Here is a 14,723-nt window from a genome sequence, read left to right as displayed (position 1 = left end):
CAGAAATAATTGATTTAAAAGGCTTGGCCTTGCAGGTAGCAGAGACTGTGATAGCGACTTTGCAATTGAGTCACAATAAGAGATTATACTTGTGGAGCTCGGTGGGCCTAAGGCTGACTTATTAGCTGGATGGCTGACTGTCTTTCTGGGGCCGAAATGTGATCAGCCCCTTTTAGCCCTCTGTCTGTTCCAGGAGTCATCTCCTAATGCTACACATTAGCATAGCACTGAAGCATGGTGCAAGAGAACATTCTCGCCAAACGGTAGTTGAGGCACTGGGCATGCTTCTGACGAGGTGGGACTCTTGTTAGAGCACCGTCTTTATAATGAACTGTAAGTGGCATTAAGGCTCAAAGGTGAATATCTTCTTTTTGCCTGAAGATAGCAGTGGAATATTAAAAAGGATACTGCATTCATCTACATATGCCCTCAAATTCAGCTATGGCCAGTCGAGTCATCTCCCTCATGAGTTTCAGGTACATCTGGCAAAGAATAACAAGTCATTTTACAGTCATTAGACAGAATCGGAGAGGTCTCAGTGATGGGAATCCATCTCCCACACAGAATAATACCGACCAATGTTTCCAGAACTTTATCAGTTTAGCGCTGTATCTTCTTATCGTCTCATTTAGCATTTCGAGTTAGCGTAATGACTCGCTGGAGCATGGCCTGTCAACCCAGACAAGCTGAGGCAGTGCGGCCAGAACTGTCACATCCAGGCAGCCTTCAAGCTGAAGAGTTGGACAAAGTGACATCCGAGACAAACCTAAATGCCTAACATGAGGGTGCAGGGGATGCGTGCTGTGTGAGTGAGCTTGTGGGACAGTGTGTGTTTGTGTGTAAATGGGTGGCAGTAACGCCGGCCTCAAAGCTAGGATGCTATCTCATCTCTTCTGACTCTTCCGCCTGTCTCCTACAGGCAAAGGAGACGGAGGAGATGAGATGAGGAGCGACTGTATAGGGAGTCACCAGCCAAGCTATACGGTCAGAACACAAAGCAGCGAGAAAATGACACACATCCACTGTGATAGAGCCAAGTCAAGCTAACACAGAGGGATATACAGGGGAGGCAGAGCAAGTGAGACAGGGTTACAATGGAAAAAGAAACCATCAAACTAGATGCTGGCAGAAGATCAACATCACAACTCTTCTTTTTGGAAGGTCACCAACATAAAAGGAGTGAGACAGACAAACATTTGTGGGAAAAAATACCTCCTTTTGTGCCCATCCAATCAGAACGGTTAGCCTCCCTCCTCAGTGACCCAGTCCCCTAACTGAACTGAATTACAGCACATCTAATAACATTACATCATGTGTTGGAGAATTAAACATGCCCCCATGGGAAATGGGATATGCACAGACCCTCATGCAACCCTTACTCATGCATTTGCGATGATCACCCCAAAAATATTGCCGTCAGAAACAAATAAGCACTAACCCTCATCCACCCTCAGTACTCTCAGTGTGTTGACAAACTTTGCTGTGGGGGGAACTAGCAGGCATAGCATAGAAATTAAGACAGGCGGTAAAAGGGCACAGAGCAACACACACACAAACTTTAGGAAGGAGGCGAGACGGGACGTGCTCATACTGTCAAACCACTTCATTGCCAGACCTGGCGTCTAATTATGCAATAAAAGTGCCTCAGCGGGGCGGAAACGGCATAGCCCAAAATGAAAATCAGCCTGCCTAAAAACTAGGAGATTCACCCGGTGTAAAATATCCTCAATCTCCCCAGGGGTAGGAGCTGTGCTGCAGGCCTAACACAACTCTATTGTGTTCTCTGTTTCCAGCACATATCACAAGAGGCAGGCCAGCAGCGACAGTGAGTCAGACCTAGATTCACATAAACATTGTGATGGAGTAAAACTACAGGTGATGCAGGAAAACAGCCATAGGGATGAAGGGAGAAGACGGGTAAGAGAAGTGGAGAGGAAAGTGAGTAAGATGTTGAGATACAGAAGAGAAGAAAGTGGTAAGAAAAAGGAGGGAGAGTGAGAAAAAAGGTGTGAAGGAGAGAGGGCGGACTGAGGGAGTGAGTACCATGCAAGGCATCTTGTCAGAAAGATGCGTGTGCATTCAGAAGAGTTGCAAAGTCACATCCAGAGAGCAGTTAGGAAAGATGAGTGTCAAAGCCCAGCCCTGCCAGTGCATTAGACACTTAATGAACCTTCTTATACGCTAAGGCTAAGGCTTGGACGTGTGCACTGAGTGTGTGTCTGTAGAGGTTTCTCAATACTCAAATGTCCCCTCCTCGACTCCTATCCTCCATACTTAGCCCACAGGAGATGCGAGCGGAGGACTGAGGAGGGGAACCGAGGAGAGAGGAGGGGAAGCAGCAGGCGGTTAGAGAAATGAGAACTCCTCTCCTCTGAGCGGTCATTTTAAAGAGACGTCCATTAATGATGACAGGAGGCACAGCAGGCCTCTGTCTGATGGACAGATGTGTTCATGACGACTTATATATTTATTTTGATTCATTGACAGTGCGGTATAATGAGACAATAACAGGCTACAGATGCGGACACACACACACACTCTCATAATAACGTAACACAATCAGAGACTGGATATATCCCCCCCACCCTCTCTCTGGTCGCTGAAATGGGGAATTGAAATTACGGGCCAAAAGTTGTATTTACAAGTATTAAAAGTAAGCAGAGGACACCAAACTAACTGAGACCCGTCTGTCCGCCGCATCTACGCACTGTACAACAACACACAACTACACTGTACAACACGCACCTACAGCTCCTAAAGTATAATGCCGTTGTGTATTTTATTATGTGAAGCACTAAATGGTCTTAGAAAAATATCGACTCTTTGTTTGTACATATATATTAAACTAAAGCAAATAAAGAGAGTAGGCCTGTTATACTTAACGGTTACTAAGTGTGGCAATATGAAAAAAAAATACACACTCTAATTTAAATAGTTTTTATTAGTAAATAATGATGTTCAAAATAAAATAGTCCCTCCGTTGCCTTCTGCACGAAACATAGTGTGAGGTGGTTGCTATGCAACAACACTAACAGCTAGCGAACATATTAGACAGAGAGCGTTGATCCATTATTTGACTATTTATTTACATTCATTTGTATGTTGCCGTTTATTGTGCACCCACTGAAAACCTGTCCAGCATCAGTAGCATGGCTTACGTGGTTACTTGTTGAGGTTGTTCAATCTAGGCTGTTGCTTGGCGTGGTGAGAATATTGCTCCACTTTTTCCGGTCCCCGAGATTTGGCTTCCAGTAGGTCTGGAGAGAGCTTTCGCACCTGTGGCCACTAACGGTCATAATTTCTCTGCTTTGTTTCAAGACCCGCATCAGAAAGCTTTTGAATGGTGGTACTTTTCCAGTTGGTCTACCTGCTCTTCACGTAGCTCTGCATGTCGTCGTTTAGGTGCTTTTTTTCTTTCTTTCTGGAGATAGGCACTCAATCCACTCCTCCATAGTAAGACCTCCCCGGAGGTCGAAGTTAATCTTAAATGTTTCCATTTTATGCTTTGTAAGTTTGTTCCGTAACAGAAGAAATGTAAATATATTTATAAAACTGACAAGTCAAATCAAGCAATCCGATAGTGTTTTTGCGGACCTCTTTGATTACAGATTTGAAAAAATCGTTGCTTGCTTTAAAAGTAGCACAATTCATTATGTCAAACCTTGGGAAAGTATCTAGATATCCCTGCCCTAATGCCAAAGGAACTGCATATGATATATATATATGTTTTGCCGTTTGATGTCTATGTCTGGACCGCTGCGTAAAAAGGAGGGTTTCTGCCCCGTTACTTCTCCGCTGCTTTCTTGTTCCAGCCCAACGGTATACTGTTTTTCTCAGACGCGGAGGGATACTGACTTGTTGTGAAAAGTAACTTACAATTCTACCCGTGGTATACGCTCAGTATATCACGGCTAAGAACCAATCAGATTGTTTGATTTGACTTGTCCGTTTTATAATTAAGCAATAGCTCACGACAGGCCGTGGTATATGCTCATTATATCACAGCTAAGGGGCGTGGAACAACTTTTATAAAACGGTTAAGTGTGGCAATATGAAAGAAAAATACACACTCTAATTTAAATAGTTTTTATTAGTAAATAATGATGTTCAAAATAAAATAGTCCCTCCGTTGTCTTCTGCACGAAACATAGTGCGAGGTGGTTGCTATGCAACAACACTAACAGCTAGCGAACATATTAGACAGAGAGCGTTGATCCATTATTTGGCTATTTATTTACATTCATGTGTATGTTGCCGTTTATTGTGCAGCCACTGAAAAACTGCCCAGCACCAGTAGCATGGTTTACGTGGCTACTTGTATAGGCTGAGGTTGTTCTAGGCTGTTGCTTGGTGTGGCGAGAAAGAACCAATCAGATTGTTTGATTTGACTTGTCCGTTTTATAATGAGTGATATTATACACACTGCTCTGCTTTCTGCACGGACCTCACAGCTGTTCTCTCTGGAAACATTGCGTCGCGATGAAAGCAGTTTCTAAAATAATATCCAGGGGATGCATGCAGAGCTGTCATTGGCTGAGATAAATCCGGCCGTGGGTCACGCCTCCACCGTTCCCGGAAATGCATCCGCGGAGGAGCCGTGGAGGAACCATCAGTGTATCCAGACCCGGCGGCAGACATACGTCTCTGGGCGGGCATTTGATGTACCCAGGGCGGGCCCACCCCGAAACTTACATTTCCCGGGAAAACTGAATTGTGAAAGAGCTGACATGCTGAAAACCCAACGCCTGCAGGGGGGTCTGGGGAGATTCTCCCCCAGGAGATTTTTGAAATACTAACATAAAATACACATTCTGGTCCTCTCTTGAGAAGAAAAATAAATAAATCTATTACTACACAACATATTTAAAAAAAAAATGAATGCCATTTCAGTTTTTTGTTACTTTGTTCTGAAAGCTAAACCTGCTGCTCCTCACAGAGAGAAGAGGGAAGAGGCTGTGAATTACTTTACATTGTGGATAAGGGTGGATTGCCCCCATTGTTCTGTGTGTCAAAATGAAAGACAGCCCACACATCAATCATCAAACCGTGGGGTCTTATTTAATTACGTGTTGATTTCTATCAACACGTAATGTTGTATCGATGTATATAGAGATGTAGCTACTGTAACTACAGCAAAAATATTCTCCGTCGGGACTTCCTGCAACAACACCACGTCGTTATCTTGATTCTGATTGGCCAGAAGACATTGTCAAAGATGTTCTATTGAGAAGATGATCACTACGTGACAAAAGTTTTCAAACCGTTTCTAGTCTTCGGTATTTCCAGACAAGTGACTGCTGAAATCAATCTTACTAACTGCTGTCTGTGCAATTTACTCCGCGCGAGTTGGCGGACTTGATTTAGCTTACTTTAAAATCATTTTTCATGGTGGGGCTAAGCCATTTATTGGTATGGCTGTAGCCTACCCAAGTATACCCTGGCGCCGCCACTTAACATAATAATAAAACAATTAAAATGTTGTATTCAGCCCTGATTAAAACAGAGGGCCCAAAGCCTGGATGGTCGGGCCCAAATCCTGGATGGGCGGGCCCGGCCCCATGGGGCCCGCCCATGACGCCAGGTCTGAGTGTATCCTCGGTTATAGCTCCTCCAGAGAGCCTTCTCGACGCTCGGTCCTCGGTGTGCATTTAGAGAAATTAGATGTCCTTCAACATGGCGCGCTGAAATTCATTTCCGGGTCACTACCGGAGGACCGAGGAGTCGAGGAGGGGACATTTGAGTATTGAGAAACCTCATCTGTGTATTTGTACTGTGCATGTTTATGAGCTGATGTATCTGTTGGGGAGCTAGTGTGCTTCATTTGTGGTGCTGCTGTACCTACTATTTCTCACATATGAATTACAATTTAATTTGGCTATAAAACACAAATGTTATCCTCTTATCTTTAAAGGCCATCTTGTTCACCTGTAGCCTATACTGTATGCTTCCTCCAGTCTGTGTTTTTATTTTTATTTTACCTCAGCAACATCCCACAATCCCTCATCCAATTCCATCCACCTGGAAACTGTCTCATTTACCCTCCCCGTCTGCTTCCTTCACTCTCCCCTTGTCCTGACCTTTCACCTCCTGTTTTCTGCCCTTCGCTTCCCATCCCTTACTCCTCCTTTATCCCCGCACACAGTTTTTTGAGCCTCTCCACTCATCCATCTCTCTCCCTGCGGTTCTCTATTTTCCCTTCTCTCCCCCCTCTCATCATCCCTCTACTGCCCTTGGCTGCCAGCCGTAAGCTGCTGCTGGTAATTATAAATCTGCAGTCCACAAAACACACGAAAAAGCAAATGCACACAGATCTCGAGCACATGACATGCTTGACACATACACACAGACACACACACACACACACACACACACACACACACACACACACACACACACACACACACACACACACACACACACACACACACACACACACACACACACACACACACACACACACACACACACACACACACACACACACACACACACACACACACACACACACACACACACAGGCTACAAAGCCTCAAAGTTACGCTGCTAGGCCCTGAGAGAAAAGAGGCAGCTATCACACGACTGCACAAACAGGAACACAATCCCCAGTCCTTAATGTAGGAGGTTGTTTGCGGCACACAAATCAATGTACCCAAATTAACACCCCGACACACACAACTACAAGCAAACACAAACGGAATGGGCTCACACACTCACAAACACGCGTACACCAACACTGTGACCAAATGAATAAACAAAAAAGGCACAGCCCCCGTATACAGGCACATGAGAGCAGTGTGCGTCATCTTCAAAGGAAGGTTTGAAAGAACACACCGCCACTCCGCCCAGGCCTCTCCCTCCGTCTCCTGCCCGCCCCCGACTACCAATATATGTTCAAAGGCCATCCATTAACCTTTCACTCACACAGGCCTCTCTGTGATCTACTGCTCTCAGCCAAGGGCTTTGAAGAGCACAGAAACCCCCAGCACCAGGAAGGCAGCAGGGGAGGTGGCAAACAACCGAAAGACACAAAGAGGCAAAAGATGAGTGAAAGAAAAAGGAAAGGAGGGAATGATAACAAAACAGATGTCGTGGTTATCATATATTAGGCAGAGGGTGAGAAAAGGCAAACAGAGCAGGGTTGCCGGATAGAAAATGTAGCAAGGCTGAAGAGGACAGATGTGAAAGAGAGTGTGCTAAGAGAGGAAGACATTTGAAGGGGTAAAAGGAATACGAAGAGAGAGCGAAGGGCAGCAAAAAGAGGAGAGTTTGGGCGAAGGACATCATGACGCAGGATGGAATAACAGCTCAGTTGTTGGAGGAGAAAAAACAGGGAGATTGGATGAGAGTTGGAGAAGTAAGAAACAAAGTGCTCTGCCAGATATATGATCTGTCTGATAGCAGCAAAAGTTTAGAGCAAAGAGTTAAAAAAACACACACATTAAACAATGTGCTTTAAAATTATACAACAATAAGCCGAGAGCACATAGCAAGGTTAGCGGCACTATGGCTTTATTGCCTCCTCTAAAGATATTATTGCTACAAGGCTGTCAAAGAATCAATTCTTATGAATTAGTGAGTAGGTTGCAGTTTTGAAATTATCATTTTAATATTATAGTATTGTGCGACTAAGCGTCTACTGTATGTGGACAAATTCAATATGGGATATGGTTTCAGGTCAAGGTTCTTTTAAGATCTTAACTCAACACTTTGACCAACAATTTATGATAGCTCGGTTGTAAAAAAGCATCTGGCCTGCAATGGCATAGAGAATTCTTCATGTGGAAACCCATGAAATATAACTACCCGTCCCTGCATTATAGAAGGAAAAGTACTGCATTGAGATCAGTCCCCATTTACACATTGTCACCATCCAAGGACAGTCGAGAGACTAAAGCACTTTGTTGAGGAGATGTGTAAAAACGTCTAGCCCCCACCCTTAAATAATAACTTCTGTTCAGGGGAAAATGCACAGGAAAAAAAGGTAACGCTGAGAAGGGAAAGACAGATACAAATGTCAGCGTGTGCTCTAGGACCAGGGGCCTTTCCACACGACTGATCTGAGAGCAAAGGCTTAAATCCAGGGGAGATTTCTCCAGTCAGTTTGCTGGTGTCGTGATACAAGCTACACTCACATCAAATGCTAACACATACAATACAATAATGCAAACACAAAAACACACATGTACATACCGTGTACAAACTGTATGTACGTTAAGACAGCTCTCATGCATTACAAACTGAAAGGACCCATACATAGCCTTGTTATGATCTGGCTTCCCCCACTGATATAAATACAAACACAAGGACACACACATGCAGACGCCAATGCTTGCGCTATGCTAAATGAAAGCTCTGTCTCAGGGCTTCATCTCATACGGAGCAGCTGCCCGCAATGCCTGCCACATTAAGCAAGCCTAATGGGCTTTCAATGCAACAACACCGCATATGAAGGGTTGTACATTTTTTAGGATTCTGTGAAATCAGCGGGACATCTAGTTTATCAGGGTTTGCATGTCACTCCGTCAGAGAGCCTGCCGTGCCAGGCTGGTGAAGCAGTTTTGTATATGCGTCTAGGAAAACATTACTTTTTTTTGCCAAGGCAAGTATGAGTTTGCATACACCGATGGAAACACTGTCTTAGTTTAACACAGCCAAAGAGAAATGGAGAATTGCATAGTTATTTTAAGAAATAATAAGGCAGGTGAGTGCGGTAGGCGGGACAGAGCTGGAAAAAAGTATGTGTAACGAGCTCATGCTTGTTAGGAACATTTGCATTTAAAGAGCTGGTTCCACCGAGGAATACATGTGTACGTTTAACGGATAAATATTAGAATCTGCAGCCAGAAGTAAAGTGAGGTTAAAGCATGGCAGATCGTTGGGACACCACGAAGGAGCAAGGGTACACATTAGACTGTGAAGCCATGTGTGATGATCCTGCAGGTTTCCAAATGAGCTCTGATTAGCCTGAGAGTGATTTCAGCAGCTCTTGTCACATGAACACCCTGCCCTCTTCCTTCCTGCTCTCCCTCCTTTGCTCTTCTCTCTCTTGTCCTGCTCCCCTGATTACACCACGGTAGAATAAAGAGAATAACACTTCAGCCAAACTTTGGCGGGCAAAATGAACAGCACCAAAACCGTGTTGGTGTACATGAGCATGTGTTTACGTGCATGCCTGATCGAACAACATTTCGTAATTTCATCAGATCAAATGTTGCGCTTAATACAGATAACAGTCAATTGATTATTAACGCATTATTAATAGTCCCAGGTGCCAGGTCACATAGATAGTTGGATTATTGTAACGCAAAACCAAAGCCACACGGTGCCAGAGGCAAATTGTGTCCGATTGTAACAAGTTGTATGCTGCTCAAATTCAATGTTACAAAAGAGGAGAAATTAATATGGGAAAAAAACATACTCAAATTAGAACTGCACCTGGCCAATCAGAGCTTACACAGAGGGAAAGCTAAAAACCAATGCTGACACAGGCATACACAACACATTTCAATTTTGACCTTCCTCGCTCAGTTTCTTTGGCTCCTCCTGCTCACTCATTGGCCCCTCCCTGTGACGGCCGTGTCTGGCCCTGATGCTCCTCCCCCTGCGTGTCCTTGCTGTCCGTCACCCAGCGGCTCGTTGGCAGAGAGCTGACCGAGAGCATAGAGCAGATGGTGTGCTGCTGTCTGTGTGGCAGGCCACTAGCAGGACACCCAACAGCCCCTCCTTCCCCCCTCGGCCCTCTGCCTCCCCATGCAATCCCTGCTCCTTTCCTTTCCACATCTTCCAACACACACACACACACACACACACACACACACACACACACACACACACACACACACACACACACACACACACACACACACACACACACACACACACACACACACACACACACACACACACACACACACACACACACACACACACACACACACACACACACACACACACACACACACACACACACACACACACACACACACACACACACACCCCCCAGCATCACTTCAGCCCATCCAGGTCACCTGCTGCCACGCTTACAACGACTAGCACACACATACCACACACACACACAGTAAAACACAAAATGTAATATCTTATGGTACATGTCACATTCAAGGAGGTCACACATATGGCACTATTACATGCACGGATTCCCCCTTATATTCTTGCCACGCTCCAACTAACATCGAAATGACAAGAGATTTTATTGACATTCACACATACACGCTGTACCACACATAAAACCTCTCTCCGTCTCCTGTAGAGACCGTTTGGTTAATCAAGTGCAGTGTTTCTTGCCTGGTCAGCAAGTCAGTATACTTACAACCTTGATCACGTAGCTAACGTATAAATATTACATCCTCATTTGCAATAACCTGGTCTGGCCAGTTACAGAGCAGAGCCAACCCTCAGGAGCTTATGTCATTCATTACAAGCTGGCTTAGTGAAGCAAGAGAAATCATACATATTGTATGTATTTACTTTATAGATATAAATCAAAACTGTACACATAAAATACTTAATGCAGATAGAAAGGTATTTAATTATTAACCCTGTGAGGCCCCCGGTTGTAATTTCTGCCAAGGGAAGTTAGGTTTTCTGCTTGTTTGTCTGACTTTCAAATGGATTAGTAAAAAAACATCTAGCACGATGTTCATTAAACTTAGTGAATTTATTTGACATGCAGTGTTCATAAGGAGTGCTCCAGGCAGTATCAGCTGTCACTAGGCTGCGATTAGAGACAAATCCTAGTGCATAAGGACGGACTGATCCATTATGAGACTGTCGTAACAAGGGAGAGGGACCTCAGAAAGCCTCCACTATTTATTTATTTGTATCCAAAATTGGTGCCCTGGGTATTCAGTCCTACTATTCCCCCCACAATGACACCCCTGTGTGTAGGCTGGCCCTGAGCCAAGGAAGAGCCCATTAATACATTTTGGAGCAGATCCGGATTACGGTGAGAATACACCAATTAAAAGTAACTCTCGTTAACTTTGCGAGATAGGGCATCTACTGCATTCATGTGGGGATGGAATAATCAGGAAAACAAGTTGTTATATGCTCTGAGAAATAAGATAAAAAACATCCTTTAGTGTACAATGTTGCTTTCACATTACGACCTAAAACTCATAATCACACCAAAATCAGGAGAGCAACTTCCTGAACATCCCAGGAGAACCACTGGCTCGGCGGAGGTCGGCCATCTCCAAGTGCCATTCTAGTTTGAAATGCAATATTAAAATAAAATGTGTATTTGTTACACACCTGGTGAGGAAGGGGCAACATTGTTGAAAGCCACAGCACAAGCTAAGATGATCCACACTGCCAGAGCCATGGTGGAGGCTGAGCAGGGGGCAAGGCGAGGGGCGGGGGTAAAGTGTAGACGCGGTCAGCAGGCACAGGTGAGCGGGGCGTCAGGTCCTCAGCTTACACCCTCCCTGAGGGTGGTCCTGCAAGAAAAAGAGATTCAGAAAGGTAAGTGACACATAAACATTTGAATGTGACTGTACATCCATGCAGAGGAATTGTTCGACTGCTGCTTTTTCATTCTTCCCCCTCTCAGTATGGCATTTGAATTAGACAGTGTTGACTAATCTATCTGCATGAATTACTGGAATATGTGATAATAACTGCAGAAAACTGAGTGACTCACAAGTGGTATAGCATACTAAATGGTATCACAGCCGGCAAATGGGATGGGAGGAATAGAAGAGGAGAGGAGAAGAGCGGAGAGGCTCCCCCTGTGGTGGACAGGTATAATGATCAGACGGGGAGATCTGAGGCCATTTTGTGCAGGATGGCATAGCAACAGCTGTTACCACTAGCAGCTCATCACTCCACAGTGTTTAACGCTTGATTGAATCAGACTACATATGTTTTGAGGCAGTTAAGGGGCTATATGAGACATGTGAAAATGACATGTCTTCTAAGTGTGTGTGTGCGCTTTGCATACAGGCAAGCGCACTCAAAGCAAGACGGTAAAAAGTGGAGACTCAGTCAGCAGTGCCGTATAGGTCTCAAACATCTCATTTGCCTAATGAAATAAATCATAATCTGGAACAATAGTTCTGATCTTTTGAAAGTAGAAACTGCTCTTCCCTGCTAGGCAGAAAACAGTAGAGATGGTATTGTTCAAGCTAATACTCCTCCTGCTGAGCTTGCTGATGAAACAGACAGATTGGACTGCATCTGTCTGTATCTTTGTGTGTTCTGTTGTGTGTACACATTTTTATTTTTATTTTGAGGGAGTTTAGAGGATTAACTTTGATGTCTCTAACCCTTATTCCCTTTATATGATGGATGCTAACATATTCTGTAAACGGGCTATGTCAGCATATATGCCCTCTTTCACAAACAGACAAACACAGGTTCGAGTCAGCGCTAGACGTTTCCATATTATCATGTTTCAGCAACACAAAGTTATCAAATGTTAGACATCTTACAAATAATGGATATGTTGAAAAGTCAATCTGGCCTTTATACACTCACGCATAAATCAATAACACAAAAGTGCAAAATACTTTCCTGACTATATTTTATATTTAAGGCTTTTTCTGTGAAATGTAAGAACCACTGGTATTTGGTATGCAGGGCCTTTGTCAAGGTTTAAAGCATTTATATATAGTTGCACTCTTTGCTTGGACTCAGTGTTGTTGTAATGTAATACATAGAAAATAAAAAAAATCATATAAATATAGATAAAACTTTCTGCACAAAGTGGTTGGCTGGAGCCTTATTTGGCACCACACAAGCTCAGAATAAAGAAAGTATTTTGGACAATAAGGTAATTTACTTAATGAACTAATCTTGATTTTGAAATATATCTCAAATTGAAGTTAGAATGCCTTGCAGCCAAGATGGCTGATCCTGAGTGACTGGGTGGCTCCCGCCTGTCTTTATCACCACTGATTTGTCTTCCCCTCCACCTCTCCAGCCCCTCCCCTTCCTGACCTTCTCTGATATTTACCCTTCTCCCTAGTGGCAACGCCCGGCCCGCAGCCACTGTCTTGCCTGGGTGTCGCTGTGTGGATTAGTATGTTGGATGTCGTAGAGTACGAGTAAGACCGAGTGGGCGAGGAGAGGGCAAACAGTGAAAAGGGAGAAAGAATGCAATCAGGACACTGAGTACTGTACAAAGCATATCCGCAGCATCCGTTCTTCACACCAGCATTTATTTATATTATGTGCACAAACACACAACCTCTTCACTATTGCTGCAGCCTGCGCCTTAATTTGAGTTTGTTTGCGACCACCCTCTATGACCAGAAGCTGAGAGAAAAAGGACATGCTCAGAGGGAGGGCAGGGGAGACAAAGAAAGAGTGGGAAAGCAGTAAACAAATAGCAATAGACATGTGATGTGGTACTGTAGAAGCCGTGCTCCCTCTCATGGCCTTTCCCCCCCTTCCATTCGTGCTCTATTATCAATGGTCAAAAAAAGTGATTCCCTCCTGTGTAGTGACCGGCTGTCTTTTTTTTCCCATTTCTAACTTTTGTGGTTTTAATAAGAAAAATCTGTCTTTCCTCTCCTTTCCTCTGACTGTACTTCCATCTGTACTTTTTAACAATAGCTCTCCTGTGGTCTCAGAAGATGAGGAGAGAGGAGGGAGGGCTGGTACGTGATTGAAGGAGGGAGGGAGAAAAAAAGTGCAGGGTGGATAAATTGATTTTATTTTGTGAGAAGAAAAAAAGATAGCATTACAGAACACTATTTCAATGTGGTAAGCAAGGAGTACATGCAGAGATAAGAAGGATGTAAAAAATGAAGGAAAACTGAAAAAAGAGAGGAATGCTTTATGCCGTCTGAGTGACTATTAAACAAGGAACAGAAGGAGCCAAAGAAGTATAGAACAAAGTAAGAGAAGGATGGCTTTCTGTATAACGAGAAAAAATAAGAAAGAGTGGGAGGAGAAACAGCGGAAATAGCCAAGTGAGAACAGCAAATGAATAGTAAGAAAACTGGAAGTTATGTCAAAGGAGAAAACATTGCTTCTGCCTGTGAGTCAGTCTGCCTCTGGGTTGGGGAAGTTTAGGAGTCTATGGAGGGTGTGAGAAGGGTATCTTCACCCTCTGTGCTCTCCCTACTTGGAGAATGTTACGCGCCCGAGGCCAGATGCTGACCTTCTGCACTGATCACATCCGCCATTATTATCATCACTGTTTCTCTTGTAACAGAGCACAACATCAAACCCCGATGAGACCGGAGCCCACACAATGGGAGAACGCACAGCAATTTATCTGCACTGGGGGAAAAGGTGACGAGGGCAGGAAGGCAGATTAACAGTCCGTTGTATTCAAATAAAAATACAACCCAGACATGCAGCTGTTCTAATGAAGCGGTGGCGGATATGGTTGGGGGATTGGACAAATATATAATTTGATGAGTAATTATGGATATGTTGTGGGTTTCTAAGGCATTTTTGTTAATTGATTTGCCTAATTCAGATGATTTGCCACTGAAGAGCGAGTGAGAGCTGCTGTTCTGGAGGCAGAGAGAGAGAGAGAGAGAGAAAGAGAGAGAGAGAGAGAGAGAGAGAGAGAGAGAGAGAGAGAGAGACAGCGGGGGAAACAGAGTGTCGAGTCGGCACAATTTCACATGTAACTTTTTTGCGACCAAACCAGAGTCGGTGATTGTTGGAACCGAGAGAAAACTTTTGGGTGAAATGCTGTTGAGTATTGACCTTCTGGGCCACCGTACCCATCCCTAGTAGCAGAG

The 14,723-nt window shown here is 44.1% G+C and overlaps 1 protein-coding gene across 1 annotated transcript in view; it reads right to left on the bottom strand.

Annotated features, from left to right (window-relative positions):
- adgrl1a (adhesion G protein-coupled receptor L1a) overlaps nt 1-14,723 on the bottom strand; it is a 103,191-nt gene that overhangs the window by 47,323 nt on the left and 41,145 nt on the right. The window contains exon 2 of the mRNA XM_071204032.1: nt 11,275-11,459. Coding sequence (XP_071060133.1) covers nt 11,275-11,344 — 70 coding nt within the window. The 5' untranslated portion in view covers nt 11,345-11,459. The remainder of the gene's footprint in view (nt 1-11,274; nt 11,460-14,723) is intronic.

Source organism: Pseudochaenichthys georgianus, chromosome 8 (genome assembly GCF_902827115.2).
Source record: "Pseudochaenichthys georgianus chromosome 8, fPseGeo1.2, whole genome shotgun sequence".
NCBI lineage: Eukaryota > Metazoa > Chordata > Actinopteri > Perciformes > Channichthyidae > Pseudochaenichthys > Pseudochaenichthys georgianus.
This window is presented reverse-complemented; position numbering and strand designations above follow the sequence as displayed.